This window comes from Phallusia mammillata, chromosome 2 (assembly GCF_965637545.1).
Source record: "Phallusia mammillata chromosome 2, kaPhaMamm4.hap1.1, whole genome shotgun sequence".
In the NCBI taxonomy this organism is placed as follows: domain Eukaryota; kingdom Metazoa; phylum Chordata; class Ascidiacea; order Phlebobranchia; family Ascidiidae; genus Phallusia; species Phallusia mammillata.
The window spans coordinates 15,524,164-15,544,029 of NC_137253.1; the positions used below are offsets into that span (position 1 = coordinate 15,524,164).

General features: G+C 41.0%; 1 protein-coding gene and 1 long non-coding RNA gene across 3 annotated transcripts; one reads left to right on the plus strand and one right to left on the minus strand.

Annotated features, from left to right (window-relative positions):
• Positions 1-6: 6 nt before the first annotated feature.
• Positions 7-5,005, minus strand: LOC145212760 (transforming protein p54/c-ets-1-like). Of its 2 annotated transcripts, none has more exons than XM_080081008.1 (13): positions 4,811-5,005; positions 4,552-4,723; positions 4,329-4,444; positions 4,097-4,194; positions 3,770-3,963; positions 3,581-3,700; positions 3,310-3,510; positions 3,117-3,197; positions 2,331-3,035; positions 2,132-2,247; positions 1,811-2,058; positions 1,428-1,532; positions 7-1,124 (listed from the first exon to the last, which is right to left on the minus strand). In XM_080081008.1, exons 1-13 carry the CDS (start codon positions 4,868-4,870, stop codon positions 1,013-1,015), a joined length of 2,328 nt encoding a protein of 775 aa, XP_079937134.1. In that variant the 5' UTR covers positions 4,871-5,005; the 3' UTR covers positions 7-1,012. The 2 variants fall into 2 exon arrangements, with proteins under 2 accessions (XP_079937134.1, XP_079937133.1); XM_080081007.1 differs by having other exon boundaries at positions 4,552-4,726.
• An 11,598-nt stretch (positions 5,006-16,603) lies between these two features.
• Positions 16,604-17,563, plus strand: LOC145212792 (uncharacterized). Its single transcript, XR_013856786.1, has 2 exons — positions 16,604-16,853; positions 17,069-17,563. It is a non-coding gene; the product is annotated as an uncharacterized LOC145212792 (long non-coding RNA).
• The last annotated feature ends 2,303 nt before the right edge of the window (positions 17,564-19,866 follow it).

Below are 19,866 nucleotides of genomic sequence, written 5' to 3' on the forward strand. Positions count from 1 at the left end.
AAGTGATATGTTTGTTTTGGGCAAGTTTATTTCCATGTCAACAGAAACGTTCCATCATCAAATCAAACAAGAAAAAGGGGAAACAAAAGTGGCGCAAGAAAAAATGAGGGAAAGAATATACAACTGCTGTGTATTAAATTCACCTGCGAGCACCAAACTACTGTGACTCGCAAACTACAACCGTAAAACAGAACCTTGCTTCGGTGACAGCTCGGACAAAAGTCAGGAGTGATAGGAAACTATGGACAAGAGAAGCAAGCACCGGAGCTCTGCAGGTTCTATGTACAAAATTTGGCAATCGGTAGTCACGTTTGGGCAAACTGGACGGGAAAAAGTAAGATTAAAACGCTATGTAGGGCGATTGTCGCTTGACAGGTAAAACATGGTGAAAATCTCTTTCAGTTGGCAAAAGTGATACTGCTTCTGGGTGAAGCTGGGGATGCCTTAAATAGCGATACACAGTGAGACTTAGTTGTTTGATTTTGTATCACTGCAGCAGCTGGGCATTAACACTAACAGGTCAACCGGCAGTGCTCCTACAACACGGAGGCCGCAAAAACGTGAAACTTCAAAAAGCGGCGCGCGTTGTTGTTAAAGCAACACGTACAAATACACTACGCTTTTCAGATTACCTGGACGGGCACTTACGTGCGAAAGATAGGAAACAACATACACTGTATCGTAGAAAAAATATAAAACGAGAGCTACCACCACGGGGGGTAGATGCTTATTATCGACACTTGGGAAATTTAAAAAGCAGCGTTTCATTGCTGAGCAGCAATCTGGCTTCTCACTCTTAAGACACGAGAGCCTAAAGCACGAAAGTGTGGCACAGACACATAAAGAAAAAGATGAACTTTAAAAACGTCCGCTTCGTCAACGCACAATGGATCAGCAAAGCGAATCAAAAATCCCTGACGTTCGGCGAGATGCTTCTGTCCAGGCCTTGGACAATTCCATCAGTTGTTTTGCTAAGCTCTTGGTGACAGCATAAGAAACTCAAGCCTTCTGTTTAGTCATCACCAAGTCTGTCTTCAGGCTTGACGTCGAGCATGGCGTGCAGTTCAGCGGGTGAGTAGCCAAGGAGACTTTGAAGGTCGCACACAAATCTGTACACGTAGCGCCTAAAACGAAACAAATCTAGATTAGTAAAGTCATAAACAATGACGGCTTGTGTTGACTAATGGCGAGGAAATCAATTTTGCTGTCATCAAGCACCCTGGCGATTGCGCACACGTTTGCGTATGAAACAAAAAGCCATTTTCCTAGAAAGCGGAACTTGTAAAAACTTCCGCAAGATCTCGGTATCAACGCGATGTCATTAATCACCTACATCCAGTCATATAACGCACAGAGCAAGGTAGAGCCCGATATTCGTCGAAAACAAACACAGGAAGTGCGCAAAAGTTCTGAGCAACTTCACCCACCTTCCGGCTGTTTTCTGGATGATGTTTTTGTCGTAGTAATATCGAAGTCCCCGGGAAAGTTTCTCATAGTTCATCTTCGGTTTGTTTTTCCTTCTGCCCCATCGCCTACAAATACAATGCCAGTTAACCAACAGCAATGCTTGTCTATTAAATTCGAAAGCTAATGGTTTACTGCTATGACCGCGACCACAATATCAAAACGTCATGTCATGAAAACTTAGCAAACCCTAACCACCCCATGGCTTTACGTAAGTTTGGATAGTTGGTAAATATAAATGCAAATCCCCATTGACCGTTTTACATGCAAATTAACCCGAAATGGTTTTAAGTTACGCCGCAGCATGAGTTTATAATCTTACATCGAAACTGCCACGAAACCTTACCTTGCGACTTCATCCGGGTCAATCATTTTAAATTCCCAGCCATCACCAGTCCAGGTGACGAAGTGTTGGCACGATCGATCTGTGAGAAGTTCAATCAGAAATTGCCACAGTTGGATCGGACCGCTTCCATTATAGCCAGTAAGAAAGGCCCCTGGAATTACAGAGTTGCTTGGCATCTCTGGGCCTGGATTGTGGGACATCGGCATTCGTCCAGGGTGGTGCATGAAATTGCCATCAAAATTTGGGTGCTGTAAATTGGAAAACTAAAATTTAGTTAAGTTGGTAAGAATGGTTAGTTTTTTTGTGAAGCTTGATTTTTACCTCAGCTTCAGGAGTGAGCATTTCACCACTGCCCCAGCCCATCGAATTACTGTGTGAGAGCATTCTGTGCGGATGGTGCGGGCCGTTTGCGCTGTGACTGTTTTGCTGGATGATTTCTGCAATACAATGAACGGTCATGTAGATTAAACATTTGCATTGGATGAATCACTCAAAAACTTATTGGTTTTAAGTTTTGTACCTTTGGTAATGTTTTGGCGTTTTCTATTCTCCATCTGCTGGTGATGATGATAGGAGGCAAGGTTCACATAATACAAGTTGGGCCAATTGTTATGTGGCCCCATGTCGCCCGGGGCGTGGTGGGGAGGAGGCGGGTGACCACTAAACGGGGTCCCGGGTCCATTGGGGGTCGTCGGTGTCGGAAAAGGGTGAGACATCTGGTGTGTAAGAGGCCTATGTCGCGGAAACGGCTTCAGTGTGGTAAGGGTGGGCTCCGAGGCGCGACGGTTTTCAAACGGCGAACTTATGTTCGTGTTGCCAATGTGAGGGGCTGACATTTGTCGTCTCATATCGAGGATGCTTGGGTGGGTCGCCATCGGCTCCGTCTTTATTTGCGAACTCTCCAGCGAGTAGGTACGCCGCGCGCTATTGTCGCATGGAAAAGGCGTTGGCTGGCCGCCATTGAAGCTTCCCATCTCTTCGCGCTTCACTCGAGTTCCGTCAAGGTTCGGGACGCTGGTGGGAGGCAAGTGAGTGCGGTTAGGGATGAATCCTCCTGCACATGACGTCTGTACAGGGGCGGGGCAATCCCGGGTGGAAAAGGGGTGTGGTTTGCCTTCTTGTGGAGGGAAGTTGACACGATCATCAGAATAGACTGAAGGAGTTGTGTTGAATATTGGTTGTGGAACTGACCTAGCGGGCACTTCATTTGGCATTGGAGCTTTATCTGTAATATTTAAGCACTTTATAAACGCATGCTCAAGGCGAAAGATGTTGAAATTGAGATTAAAATGGAACCCGGGCTTACCTGCATTCAAGCTGGTGACGTTTTCCACATTTTGTGTCGCGCAGTTTGTGGTTTGGTCTAAGGTGCCTTCACTGGAGCAATCTAAAATTGGAGAGGTTGTTATGCCGCTTGTTGAAGTTTTAATGGAAATTATCGTATAACACACTATTAGGAAGAAACACCCGTGTACAAAATTTACTATCAGAAATATTACCGCTTTGAAGACGATCCAAATGCTCCCAAAGAATTTCTCCAACAAAAGGCGGACAAAGACGTAAAAAGTTTTCTTTTCGAAGTCCGCACAAGGTCGCTCCGGGTAGGTTAAAGTTGCTTTCGTCCAACGATGGGATGCTAAACTCCTGTGCAATCCATCTTGCCCAGGTTTTTACGTGAGTTGGGGACCACTGTCGCGGATCTGTACAATGAAATTCAGAAGTTAGATCAAAAGTAGCTACGTGTGACTTATTATTATGAGTCAAACGTACCAGGCGACATATTGTTAGACTCCATGATTTTCTTGAATGACGAAAACGACTGAGAAATTGCGTCATTCATTTTGGCGCCGGTCCCTGGCGTAATCAATGGGAAAAGAGGCGTTTTGGGCACTGCAAGAGAAAGGAGCATGATGATTGAGGTTTTCGTCGTTAAACACGAAATGCAAACAATACACGTACCATCACCGGTCGATGATGATCCCTTACTGCCTAAAGTCGGCAGAGTGGCAAGTTCGTCAAGTGGTGTGCCAGCCTCACTGCCGATTCCACAAGAAGGAGTAGCTGATCCGTACTCGCGCCCTGTTGGTACTTCTTGTGCAGCATCCTCCATGCTCGGGAGGCGCAGCGTAAGGCGAGGTCTTCGTTTTTTCGCACTGTTAATAGATAGGAGATTATTGACATCAGGAAGGCGAAATTGTTTAAGGGGTATTTTTGCCAGGAATGTCGGACTGACAGGAACCAGGTCGGAAGCGAAAGGTTGAAAGCAAATATTTTGTTTGGCCTTACCTCGACAGTTGCTCTGTGACGTCAGTCGGCGTTCCTGGTATCGATTTGCCGGTGCTGTAAGGTGCGTGCGACGGTGTATGGTGGTTGCTATCTTTGGTCTGTGCAAATACCGGGAATGGAAATTTAATTTGTGTGCTAACGACCACAACGCAAAACACAAACAAAAAAATCCTTAAAAATCAAATACATTATTTTTTGCATATATCTACAAGTTTTATTGTGTTGTACTTACTTGTGGAGAGAATGTTTTGACAGGAGTGCACACATTGGGCAGAACATTCATTTCCATATTGTTTGATGGAATGTTGGTATTAAAGTTTTGTTGCATCTCCCCATGCATTGACATGTCTGAGAAATAAAACATGATGGTAAACGAACAACAAAATATAGTAATACGATACAGCAAGATAAACTAGGTTTTAAATGTTGTAAAACACCAAAAAAGATTTACACACCATAATTTTCATGTCCATGGAAGCTGGTGTTGGTTAAACTGGGTTCAACTGGGTAAGGTGGGGGAGGTGCAACAATTGATTCAGAATTAATGACATCTTCGGAAGGTGAGAAGCTTCCTGGCAACTTCATTCCAAATTCAATGTCGTCATCAAAAAAGTCTGATTCATCATGCTGCTGACAAATTTGACAAAATTTAACCTGATAACCCTTGTTATACATTTATGCTACACCACTGTTAATTTCATTTGTTTTTCTTACCTTCAGATTTATAGATGGTATTGCCAGATCAAATGATGGTACCACATGTTGATCCACCATGTTGCTTGTATTGTATGGAATCGCTCTTACACACAAAGTTTGTGCTCAGTTTTTTGTTTGCAAACTTAGACAACTACACAACTTGCATTAGCAGGCCAGTGTTGATGCTGAAAAACAAACAGACATTCAGATAGGAAAACGTCTGGCTCAAACGTCTGCCACATAATTATATAATAACCAGCATCTTATTCAGACTTTAAGTAATTATCTGATTAATATTTATGCTCCACGAATTGTGGCCGTTGCCGAATGTCACCTGTAACGATTACTAACTAATCTCTGTCCGCATGTGCCTATCAAATGCACTTATCTATGGTTAATGTGGGTCTGTTGCGGTGACTAGTACCCAACTGTCATTCCGACTGTCAGCTTTCAACATTTTCTGCTAAAATTAAAATAATAGCGCCCGCTAAATCATGTTGGGGCGTGAGACCGCAGTAATAGTTTGACTGGTTTAGGGATAATCGACCAATGATTACAAAGCGCAGTGCTAAGGCATCACGTCGGCAAGTACTTAAACAAGCCAATTTGCAGAATCGCGACATGACATTTAATAAAGAGTGTTCATTTTCTCGGGTGTGGCTCTCTCTCGTGGTACCCGCTCACCTCACTAATCTGCGCGACGAAACTTCATCACAAGTTGCTTTGGGAGCCATAGGTCGAGACACGCGAGAGCGGCTCGCGACAATTTTTGGTAATTATAACAATTTGAATTATCTCTGCGCCTACGCTTCAACTACTAATCAGTAAAGAAACACCGGATCGCTTCGACTTAACTGAAACAACGTAGCAGCAAAAAACATGATATCGATACCGTGCTGTCAAACTTCCGAAGGATTTTCCCATTGACTATTGTACATTCTCTTTTTTCGCTACACTGTGCCTAACTAGAGTTTCGAATCAGTTCAAAACAATGTAAACTACATACTATAGTAAGTTGCCTCGTGGACAAAAAGGGACTGCGTCTTTTTCGGTGCGCTAAAAATATTCCATGCGGGCTTACATTAATCACGCCAGAACCCGAGCGTCGCCAGAACCATTTCCTCGCGAATGAACAGACTCACGCGAGTAAACACAGTCCGGGGAAAACAAGAAAAAAAGCAGCAACGCAAAGCGCTGGCTATCGTGCCTGGAAAGAGATAGCTAGAAACGCAGGGGTATCATCATTACAAGCAACCACCGTGACGGTTTCCTCTGCTTTGAAAAAATCGCGAGGTGACGTTTTTCGTCTGTTACTAACCCTGTCATTGTCAAGTTACACGGGTCAAGGCTTGCAACGTTTGGATTTCAAGAGTTCTGTGCGTTTCACCCATTCTGTGCATTCATCATCATTTAATTGGCAATTCCCGATGCGTAACGATTGCTGAATCGATAAATCGACAAATGGCAAATATTTTTTGGAGTAAAAAACGCTAGTAATATTTTCAGTGTGATAGGAAAGCATATTTCATAATCTACTAACAAAACAAGTAGTTGGTATTGATACGCATTAAATAAATACCAAGTAATATTTAAACGGGCAAACCAACTAAATAAATCTGTTTACGTAATTTCTCCTCAAAATAGCAAGTGTAACTTAATCCACAAAGTTCTGGTGACAGGTGACAAAGAGGCAAGAATTTGCTAAAACGCCCTGAATTACCCCTGACCAAATGTTGCATTAAATTCTGCGACTGTTACCGCAGTGATTCATCGGTAAACCATGTGTTTACCCCGTTTTGCAGTATTTCCGCCCGACTTTTATCACAACATCAACAAGTTTCCGACCAACTAAGAGTTTCGATAAGGTAAACGTTTGTCAAGTTTTGATTTCTTATCAAAGGTTTTAATGCAGCGGATGCTTGACACCATTGCGAACTAAGAGATCAACAACACATGATAAAGAATAGCTCGCTGAACGCTTGTTTTCCACCTGTCGTTTGCGACTGGATATGTTGTGCAATAGAAAATGACAAACACGCTACACGCATAATATTTTCGCAGTACCCGTTGCTTCCCAGATCGACACTCGGGCTATATTTGGCCCCACCCATCCACAGTGATGCAAGCAGTGCGAATCCCATTCATAAAAAAACATATCACGTGTGTAGACAACTCACGCCTCAACTGCAGCCAGCATACGCATTTACCGCATGACGACATGAGTTTGTAGCAGTGGAGTTTCTGAGTAAGTGTTAGTCATGACGTGTCAGTGACAAACAGAGGTGAGCACATCAATCAATTGACACCATTTCACATCAGGTGTAATCAGCAGTTCGAATTTCGACGTTCTATGAATATCCTGCGAGTTAAGAGAGTCGGTTTCGTATCTATCGCTATTGCTGACAAAAACAATTATTCACACACGCAGCACTGCATGTTACACCGCAATTAGCTAAAAGTAGTTTCATTTCCTTTCGCGCTCCCTGCGTAAAGACGCAAGATAAAGGAATGCACGATTGCCTGGAAAGATGAGTAGATCCCGCGTTCTTGTTATTCATCAAAGCAAACGATGCTTTGGGCTATCTTCTATGCCGCGCGGCTGTTGGTCGCAGTTAGCTCAACTGCAGATGAAAGAAAACACAGCGCCGCAGTACCCGAAGCGGTTTATTTGTTTTCACAACAATCGACAGGCGCAACCCCGCCGATTTCGGTGACCGCTGCATCGTGCGGGGTTAGATGAAGGGGAATGAATTTGGACAAGCACTGTTTGTATAATCGCGAGCTCCATAATTTCGCGCGTTTACCGATTACTTGTTTGACCGAAATCGTTGCTAAAAACAGGTGCATTGAAACACCACTGAGAGTTGCGTGCAAGGCCGAAAGCAATCGCATTACATCGAATCAACATTTACACACGGCCACTGAACAGAAAAATCCAAGATTACTGACTGTGTGAACCCTCGCAAGAAATACGACATTAAAGTCGAAAGCAAGTATTCAAACCTACGCACTTTGAATGCGATCTTGGACAATCTTATCGTGATGTGATAAGACAGTTCACAACAACAACACAAACTAGGTTAATTTTTTGAGAGACTGCGATACCGCAAGTGATACTAATGAGATCGTCGTCACAGTAAACAATAAACATCAGTTGCCATTTCAAAGGCGCGTTGATGGGGTTTAGAAGATCGTGCGGCGATTGGATGCATCGTGAGATAGCGGGCAGGGGCTACATGATATCGAGATACAGGAGGGCCAGGAAACGCCTGGCAACTAGTTTGGTATCAAGTGTGTTTACACGCATACACGATTACGGAAAAGGCAGCGGATTCTACGGATAAACTGTCTTGCGCGGACACCAAGACGTCGTGATTCACCAAAACACACACAGACTCGCTGGATCCGACTTGACAAAATGGTTTGTCGCATTTTCTTTTCCTGAGCCCGCTAGTCCTGATTAAACCAAGGATTTTCCTAAACGAGACAGTTGCGGGTCACACGCCAGCGCCAGAAATTCGATGTTGGGTGTTGTAAACAAACCGGACAATTCGTAAGCCGCCAAGCGTGTCCTCCACGGGTCAAGATTGCTCGTCAGTTCCCAGGCTACCAGCGGTTATATTGGGACGATTTCATGGCTAGACGAACATTTCGTGCGCTAAGGATTTTGCATTTTATAAAGAGATTACCTTTTGGACGTCCAACAGACTCCATTTACAACAAAAACTATTTTTTGCCCCATCTGCTTTAGGAAGGAAATCTTCCAGCTGGGCGCGACATGACAACGTGAAGACACCCCTCTTCGCGTATTTAAGTCGACCTGTTTTACTGATGGGATCCTATTGTTAAAAAATCAAAAATCAAAAGTTTTTACTAGACAGAGGGTCCGCAGCAGGAGAGACAAAATTATTTGGTAAGAGCAGTCACTTGCTTTTCCTCAAACACACGCCCTAGCGCTGAACCTTATACACTGGAACTGCAACAGGTGATGATAATAGCAGATACAAACTATAAATAAATACTCATAGCCGGAATCCGCTCTAAACGGGATGTTAAGCAACAGAACAATAGTTAACTCGACTGAGTCACAATTTCCGAGAATTAAGCGAGAATTGTCAGTCAAACGACGCAAACCAACACAAACCAACCAGACCTCTTCCTCCGCTGGCCCACCAAGCTCTTATCATGCAATAGGGTGTAGTCTGTCAGCAAATCGCCGGCCAGACACGGGTGGTAACAAAGTTACATCGTTTACTTGGTCGGTATTACACGGTTTGCTTACACGAGTCACGACGACCGTTTGATCCGTGTTATCAGGCAGTCTACAACCAAAAGCACGTTGACAGCGGGCGGTACAAGACAAATTCTGATTACCTATCAATTAACCCCACACGATGCTAAAATCCCACTCTTGCGCACAAACTAAGCTAATAAACATACATTTTGCACAGACCTTCAGTTTTCGATGTTTGACCGTCGCAAACTAAAGAGCAAGACTGCGGTCGCTTGACAAGTGGTTCCATTAATTTAGCAGTCTTGTGTTACAATCACGATCAAGCAGTCGCACTAGCAAATTACAGACTGTCGCGGCTTGCCACTCGCCCCGTTAGTAATTTAACTGACAGGTCGACTGAAAAACGGTGCACTGGTTTCCTACTCCAATACAGGTTACTTTTCAGCGACGGGCGTCCACGAACACTTGGCTAAATATTCGATGTTTAATTAAACGCCTGGCCGAGACAAGTGCGGCAATTATTTCTCAGCAGCTACAATTTATCTGGTTTCGCACGAGACAATTATGGTTCGCAAAATAATAACATGCAGCTCGGCTTCGATAAGTCACGATATAACTTACAGCTGAAAAGGTAAAGTCTTCCAGCACACATTACAACACTTCTTTTTCGACTTCAACAAACTATCCATATGGGGCTTCACATCAACTTGCTATCAGTAAGCGGAAGGAAAAAATGCTTCGCGCCAGCGCTGGTGGCAAGCAGATTGCACGTAACGCCACTCACACTGCTTTGTTCACCCAATCAGTCACAAGCTCTTATAGCAGTTTTTCGTTATTCGTCAGCCAAGTTTCGCGTTCTCTTCACAGGCCACATGACGTGCCTGTGCCTAGTGGCTTACGCAGTCCGCGCGCTGGGCCTGCTCTATTCTGGCAGTTTCTGCGCATTGGACCAGTGACGTGCAAGAGATGGACGCGCAGCTCACCAAATGAAACAAACCAAAACTTGCGAGTGCAGGCAACTTCCCCAGAGCAGAGATCGTGATCACCGACATCACGACTTGGGCGGGAACGTGGTCACGTGATACATTACACATTATGCACTTGCCACACCGGAAACAATGACGTAGTCGAGGCAATCATTATCTTAAGCTAAACGAGATATTTGGACGTGCTAAGCGTCATGCAAGCTCAGTTCTGGTAAGTAACACGAGTTTTAGCAAGTCACCACAGCTGCCAAGCAAACGTACTGTGTGCGTATCACGCACAGTTCCCGCAAAGCGTCATCTACTACGCAAGACACCTTGACGCACGAAGATATGCGCGTAGGGGACGCCCCGCGATGCTTTTTATGAATAAGATGATCCCACGACATGATTTTTTTTAACCAGCGATTATTATAGACATGACAACACAAACGTCTTTAATTATTAAAACACATGTTTTTGGTAAAATGCACTGGAAATGATCATTAATTTTTAAACTATTGACATTTCGTATAATATTCGTTTCACGTACCAACTATAACGAGAGCAGTCGTTAATAAATAAAGAAATTGTTTGTGCAAGGAAAGCACGAGTTGGCTTATCTGGAATTTCTGCTTACGTCCAGTGGAGTCATGACGAAGTACGCAACCAAAGATATTGAAACCAGCTAAAAACTGCATCAAATGAGCTTCCTATTTCCGCCTTTGGTCGTTGAGTTTTTTTATAGATGCCAAACAGAATTTACATACTGACAAAAAGCTGATTAAAAATCAAATGACTAATAATTCATGTGCTATGTTCCATTAAACCTTGTTCTACCACCACGCCTACACACTATAAAAACACAAGATGTTCACAAAACACAACAAACCGTTGAAAAAACAATGCAACAGCAACAAGATTCATCAAAAGCAACTATGCAGCGGTCTATAATCAAACGCGTCAATCACAAAAGGGCTGATGAGCTTACAACGACGTAAGTCACTGAAATAACATTGCGAATGGACTCTAACGCGGTCGTTGTCGCGCGGTCCAATTTGGATCGGCTTACTAATTCAATTCACTCGCCGACTACCACCTGTCCTGTGATGGCCTATGTGTTCCAATAGGTGAGCGACTGAAATGCGTTTATGTTCCGCAATAGGCAGTGACGTCAAACGAATGAAATTTGACGTTGCACGTAGACAGGCCATTGACGTGGCAGATTTCCGAATTCACTTCGTGGTGCGCTCTTCCTGACATTAACTTAATAAATAAATGGTTTGTTGTTGTTTACTTGTTTTGAGCAATTTAGCGGATCGTGACATTACGAAACGGCAGGTCAAAAAACTACAAACTACTGTAGGTCTGTGCTATACGCACAATACGCTTTCGAAGCAAAATTACAATTAAATAGTGACCATTCACGTTTGTTCTTAAAAAAGGCTGCATGCTGTGTCTGCTATTTTAAAGTATTCTACAAACTGGTATTTCAGATAAAGTTGTACACATTTTTCACTGCGGGTAATTCGTCGTGTTTAACTTACGTTTAATCAATGAACACCTTCCGCCGTTTTACTAACCAACTGCACTGTAGCCTCGAGCAGACCCGTTACCCCGAATCCACGTAAGATTTCGCCTGGGCGAAGTGCTTGTCATTCAGCTTCAGACAATGACCCTGCCAAAACACTCAGGTAATTCGGTCAGCGCATTAACTTAATCAAAGCCACGAAGGTTTCTCACGCGACAACGTCCATTGAAATGCGGCGAAAAACTATCCGGGCCGCTGTAAAGGCGACGAGCAAACGGGCAATTAAAACACGAGTCCGCTGAGAAGACACGAAGACAAGCCGGCAATTAAACTCTGTACACGGAATTGCCACTTGTAATACAACTACTTGGCAAATAAAAAGTCGAAAACTATGGAATCCTGTATACATCCGCTCAATATGTTCTAACTGAAAGGTATACTCCGAAACATGGGTAAAATCGAGCGCGATCGATAAAATTACGATTATTGAATAATTTACGACCTTTGTCGTGACGCAGATAGTCGTCACACTGTTGCTACAGGAACAGTTTTCTACGCTGTGGTATACGTTCTGACCGTCTTGTCACACCCAATGCACCAATTAAAACCTTCTTAACCGCAAGCACTTACACAATCTGGCAAGTTTTTCTCACATTGCAACTTAATACCCGCAGAAGTGGCCAAAAACGCACAACAGCTCGTCGCTAATCGCGATATCGCCAAGTAATGAAGCATATAGTTCCGGATCAGCAATGTTGTGCAAAACGGCTTAAAATCGATTAAAGAACTTGCGGCGCGTGAAACTTTGCAGCTGTTCGAACTCTTAGTGCTTAAATCCTCGAGTCCGCCCACAAGCAAACTTAGCTACACACAAAAATCTAAACCTCGAACTTTCCTCACATCGATACCTGAACTGGTAAGCTGAATGTGAACCTTCCTTTTTTTTCTTATTGCTCCTCCAGCTGCCAGACCCTGGCTACTCTACAGTAAAAATCTAAATGTAAACAAGACTGTGGATAACATATGAGCACACACTGTACGCGTCCAACCCTGCAGCGCTTTTTCGTCCACGTGACTAGTTGGTAAACTGTGCGTTATTCAAAGCGTTCCAGCGTGGCTGTGCGGGACTAATTACAGCGGCCACGAGCGGCTGGCACCCAACAAAAGGTAAGACACGGCGATCGAGGCGAAGACAGAAGGCGTCTTTTGTACGACCCCCATCTCTTGCACCCCCTTCCCGTCGGCTTTTGTTCCTGGTCGCTGATCGGAAACAGGGGGCGTGAAATCAGGACGTTATGCGGTGGCATTGGCAATATTCAGTTGACCAATGGCTGATGAGGGCCTGTCATCGTGCGCGATAGAGCGAGAGTGCAGCGCGGGGACAAGTATCTCCGCCTCTAATTTGCCGTGCCCACGACCCCGGTGGCGAATCAACACGGCCTCGTTTCGCATAACGCGTCCACCACACCGCACATGAGTGCTATTCCAGTCGCGATCGTACGATAAATCTAGCGGTTAGAATTCCTTCAACGATCAGAGTTCATCTTGATGCAAGTCGAGATGTGACGCTTCATGGTCGAGCATATCGCCAAGTGATATCATCGCGAGACACGAGGCCAATTGTCGGCCCAGAAAACAAACACTGTCATGCAATAAAACAGTAATCAGCTGTGTCCCCTACGGCGAAATAACTTCAAAAATGGTGTTTCTTCTGGCGTGGCGATGATCGAAATCTCGGTAGTCTGGCTTTGTGACGTTTAGAAACATTTACATACATGACCTTACCCAACAACTCCGAAAAATAATGAACAAAATTTAAATAATAACCTGTTGTAGTTCGACCAACCCTGCATGTGCCATGAAGTATCATACAATTACACATAATTTACATACTATATGTCTCAGCTATCACTCTAGTAAAACAACAAGGCAAATTCACATTAGTTTCTAACCTACTTTAGCAACATAGACGTAAGATACGAACTACCCGAAACCAACCCACGCCGAACCAATGCAATGTAGAAACAATAAATAACAACGATCTATTGCTAGCGTCAAGAACAAACAAACTAAATAGTCGCACGCGAGTACAACAAACGATTCGGTCCGAGCCCGAAACAGGGTCTTTTCTCAGCTTGATGTTGACCACTTTTGAGGTCACGTCGAGTCAGACAGAGGTGCAATTAATCGCCACTCGAAGCTTAAACATACTAAAAAAGCCACGACCGCTTTGGCCCATTGCCGAATACGCCCAAATATTACGCAAAAGTTTAGGGCAATTACCAAAAGATCATGACATTTCAGCAGAAATGCGGACTCGAATTGGTAGTTGCTGGCTTTAGGCCCCTTGTTGGAGCGCTGATTGATTTGCTGCGTGAGACTTTAATTGAGCGGCGATTGTATATCAGTACAGCTTAAGTCAATTTTCGTTGCTGATATTTTACTGACCTTTAGGTGTGTTTTGCACACATTGCACATAAAACGCCACCCACAACCTTATCCATAGAGTAATCGTTAGAATATATCAAGATAACTTCCCTTTCACTGTTTGAATATTCTTGTTGATTCATCGCTTGTGGCATAATTTAACTTTGATAATGGGTTTACCACCTTGCTTCTCTTACATTAACACCGTTCATAAACAGCAACAATTCAACAGGCTGCCTTTAATGGACTAAAGCGCTTGTGGCAAAGTCGGAAATATCAACTAACCACGCTTTCCTATTTGGCTTTTAAGGTAGTCGCATCATATATCACAGTGCCTGGGCTGCGTGTGATCAGCTATTTAATGCTCAGAGGTGAAAAACTATAAGGTTTTACCAACGTGCAACATTTTATTCACACGTTGCTTGCGCGCAAAAGGCCTTATAAACATGGTTTTGTATTTATTGCACTCGGTAATGCGCAAAATCTCTTATCTTTACATTATCGCTGGGTATTATCACACACAAGGGTTCGCGTCCTTTGTGCAAATGAGATTAAACTCAATATCTACTAAGCCGTGCTGAGGCTAATTGGATGATAACGCAAAGACGAACAGATGATTCCTGAAACATTTGTTAAGCTAACAAATGGCGACACAGGCCATGCCCGGACAGCTTGGTGTGTAAGACCTTTTACACAGTTGTGACTGCTTGCCCACTGCCTACCTTGCAGGCAATAGTTAAATACACTTTTTTGTGTGTTTAATAGACAATAGATTCTTGGCCGTACTAAAGACAATAACATTGTTCAATGTATAATTTGGCCTGATTCCAGGCTTTTTATCCCAAACAATAGTATTAAATAAATATTTTAACAAAAAAATAAATTGCAACTGTGATCATAAATGTCTGAAACCAAACTTTTGGAGTCTTTTCAAAAGTTCAAAAGAAACAAAAACACACTCAACAAACAATTTCATAATTCTTCCATAACAAGAAATTCAATCATTCTTCCATAACAAGAAAATAACAATTATCTTTCACATACACATGCCAATTAGGGACAAATGTTTAATCAAACAATAAGTGGTAGTTACAAGTGAAAATTATACTGCAGAATACTAGTATCCAACATTTCACACTTACAAAACTTGGTGCTACAAATTTACAAACTGGAACAATGTTCCATCTACTTCATGAATGTTACATTTTCATTTTACTGTGTTTTCTACTGTCTTTCTACAGTTAAGAATGTAACTTTGCACAGGGCATCATTTTTATTTTTTAAAAACACTTTGTGCAAATTTGTTGTTTAGTAATTTATGCCACTTTTAAAGGCAATTGTCAGATATATTTATATCAGGTATATATTACTAGTCAACAGGTATCATAAATCACACTGGTTGTGTTTTACTTATTAAGTTTTATCTATTATTATTATTCTAGCCAGAGTTCGCATTAATAATATATTTGATACAACAAATTAAACTTTTTTTACCGGACTGTTTTCAGAAAATAAATTTTGTTTTTCTTTCTAGACTGACAATCTGACATATACTTATTTACATAACTTATTTACAAAGACAATCTTATTGCCCCCAGCTTTAACACATGGATTAAAAAAACATTTTTTTCTAAATGATGTTTATTATATATATTACACATTAATAACAACATTTGTATAGCTATTGTATAGCTATAGTAGAACTAGCATCTCCTGTCTTGGTAAAATATATCTTAACTATGCATAATTACTTCATTCACAACCTCTATGTTATGTAAAATTATGCATTGCAAAACATTTTATCACATCCAGTCATTTTATACACACAATTTGTTTATGATTGGTTCGTAAAGCTATAAGACAAGAAATGATACAGATGTACCAAAATAAATGTTTGATAAAGTTTATTCAAATCTATGTCCCTTTTTGACTTTTGTTTGGGTGTCAAGCGTTTCGCAAACTTAACGATACCGTAATTAATAGTCAACATAGCTTTTGCGCTTTGATGGGAAGATCTACATACAATGCAACTAACAAAGTACATACCTCGCGTCAGGTCAGCCATACATTTAGCCATGCATTTAATTTCGATAGGTGGTGTAAAGAGCACGCACAGTCGCACACTCATTTACAAAGGTACTATCTCCACAAATGTTGACGATTTGGGCTATTTTGGGCTGGCGTAAACGATTCAGTTGATTCAATAGTTTAATCGCCACGCTTACAAAAAATGAAAAGAAATGCAACTGCATAACAGTCATTGAAAGGCCAATCATTTGCTACAAAGTCATTGTCCTGTACGTAAGGGGTCTCCAACACGCGGTACGCGGGCCAAACGTGGACTATTAATCCGTTTAGTTCTTTGTGTTTACCATATATTAGCTCACTACGTTTACGTTTATGAAGACCAAACAACATTTTATTGACACTTGAGTAGGCCGCATAGATTGTTTCAGATGCCTAGGACAACCTTCGAAATCTTAAACCATTTTTCACTTTTACCACAACAGCTATTTTTCGGTTTGAGACATCCTACACAAAACTAAGACATACATTTTTTTCGCAAACAATTGCGTTCATTGTTACTTGTGATGAAATAAAAAAGCTTTGATCAACACACAAGTAAGGTTGTACAATGTAAAGACGTGGACCTCTTGGAGGTCAACAAAAATAGCGCCGTCAGCATATTTCCAAAATGTTTCCGAATTCGAACAACAGGGTTTTTTTAGCCAATCACAACAGCGGAAACCTGCGGGTTGTCGTTACGTCACGTCTAGGTTGCTAAGTGGTGACTTTAACTTTACTATTGTCGACGGTTCAAAGTTTTTTTTCAGTTTTGATTTAAAAATACGTTTTGCGGGCCAGAACAAGATAAAGACTGATGCAGTTGGGGTGTTTGAACTAAAGGTAATGCTCATTAGGTTATGAATAGCAGTAAATTATAATTTTATTTAAATGTAAAATGACTTCTGTGCAATATATATGCTATGAATGGTAAATTATACACTTATAATTTTTAGTAAGTCTGAAATTGCTTTTGTGCAAAATATTTTCCCTCTTAAATGGCATGTGTTTGTTAGGATAACACACATCCCTTTCAATCAATCAATGTCTTTTTTTAGAATGCATATGATGAGCACGGCACAGCAAACCAGTTTGGATAGCATAATAAATGTGTATTATGCCACATTCTCTCTATAGTGCAAGCACCTATGATCAACGCAATTTATCACATTATGCATGCCATACCTTGGGATCAACAAACTGTTCCTAACTTAGAGAGATGAATGGTTTTCTTAGTTGTACACAGTGCAGTTCTAACTTAAATGTACACTATGGACACCATTTGCATAGTTGTTCCAAACAACTCCCAGTATGTTCAGACTTGAATGTTGTTCTGTACCACCAATGTGTATGTTGTTTTCATTATGAATGCTGGTAATTTTGTCAAAAGTTTATAATAAAACAGAAGTTATCTTGAATGACAAGATGAAGTAGTGTTCTTTGAAACAACTGGACGATTGAAAAAGGCTGCTACAGTATAAAGTAAATTATGAGAAGATTTACTTGAGCGTTTTTCTTATGAGATTGAAATAATAAATATTTTTATCCAAAAATGTTGTACAGAATAACTACCACCTAAAAACAGTCATACAGCAGTCTTAGAAATTTGTTTTTCTTATGTGAGCAGGTTTTTCTCAGCTATTTAATCTTTTCTTGTTTACACTAGTTTTGGTTTTATTTATTTGCAATCCCATGAATGGAACCATAAAGTCAATTATATCTGTGATGTATCTATGACATCTTTATCATATCTATGATGAAACAAAACACCATTTCATTTACCACAGTCTAAATTACAGTTGACATGCCTGTCGATTGACAGCACTCTATCTAAAATGTGAAAAAAAACTTGCTAAGCTGTTTTTATATGCTCATTGATGCAAACAATAAGCATCAATTTAGACCATATAGAAAAACCAGAAAACAATTTACATTTGTATTTTATAAATGAAAAACAGATATACTGGCAGCTGTTGGTGCAATAAAGATCTGTAATGTAGTAGGTAAAGCCTGGGATATAATATATATTCAACTTCCTCATTTTACAAACAAATTTACATTAGATGACTTTTATATCCATTACTTGTGGTAATAAATATGGATCATAATGTTTAACTACTAACTAAAAGTGCCATTTCGTCAATGTTTTTTTATAGTGTGTATATATATTTTTGACTAACCAGATAATACCCAACACTACTCTAAATTAAGCCAAATGTTTACCTAATTTTACAGTCGCCAATTTCTGTTTATTATGCAGGGACTAATCACAATTTTTGAAAAACACATCTAATGATTTCAGTCGATCGTTTGGTTTATTATACTATTTCTACAGTTGCAAGGTCCTTCATAGCTTTTCTGGTGCAAATAGATTCTAAAATTCACCATGGTAGTCAACACTACTGTTTCAAATCAACATCAAAACAGAACAACAATATGATAAACTTCACCATTTAGGAAACTATGTTGGTACTGCAGAACATTTCTAAGAAAAAGTAATTAATTTATCAAGTATACTAAAAAAGTTTATAGCATGTCATGATATTTTTATTTAATGTATTGTGTCTAAATTCAAATTAATTAAGTACCAAATGTCCACAACTAGTGGTAAATGTTACGGCTTTGAGATCTACATGTACATGCTGCACAGTTTAATTAAAACCAGCAAATATATTTCAAACCAAAGTGCATGGAAAATCTGAAGGGGCACTAAGGAAATTACACTTTGTGCTATTGATATCAAGCAAAAAGATTGAGTGTCAATAGCTGGTCACTTTAAACAATTGCTGTCAATGTTTTGTGGTGTCTTGACCATTCTGTTCTTGTCCTTTCGACTTGAGGTTTTCTTATCGGGTAAGACTTGATTCTGTTTCAACTACACATGTGTAGCAGATTGAGCACAAGAGAAGATGGAAACTTTCCACTGCTTTTTGTCTCCAATCAAAATTACTGAAAAGCCTGGTCATAAACTTATCTATGCTGTATTTGGTGTGTTGGCTTGGTTTTGTGCATTGAACCAGGCACAAGCACAAAAGATTCATAGGTCAGTACAGTTTTAAATTTATTTGAACATTTCTGTAGATACAGGACAAAAGTGTCAAAAATCTCAAGTTAGAAAACCATAGTCATCAATAATCCATTTTTAGTTACTGAAGTTCCCCCAATTATGCTGCAGAGAATCCTTTTCATGAATGATAGACACTGACATTGCTATCAAAATCGTTTTAAAGCGTTATGTTTAAAAAAGAACAAAATAATTGCGATTGCATTTAACTATCACAATTTACAACCATTACTAAACAGTAGATATTATAAACTATTTGTCATTTGACCTAAAGTGAACCGGACTCCAGTGCCGCTAGTTTTTGGTGTTAAAGTATCTACCTTACTAAACTGTGATAAAAGACAGGTTGCTACGCAAGGTGTCCTCTGATTGGTTAACAAAATCTGATACGCAGGGTGTGTTGTGATTGGTTGAAAGATGCCGTGACCCGCGAACTTTCTCCATTGTGATTGGCTTAAAAACCCCGTTGTTCCAATTCGGAAACATTTTGGAAATATGCGCGCCGTCAACCACTAAAGGACCGCAGACTTTGGTTTGGAAAGAGCTGGCATAGAGCGTAATAGAGTGGTGTATAGCGTGCAGTAGCTATCAAGGTCTTTAAAAGAATTTTGACATCCAAGGGCACATGTGGCCCGCGACTTCAAGGCAGCATAAAAAAACGAACAGAAAACAGTTAAAACGTAAACCTTCAAAATACCCCATGAAAACATTTTTCCAGCCTACTGTAGAGAACTATACTGTACTTTAGGCTTTATGCTATTAAACACCCAAATACCGGACATTGTTCTAAAG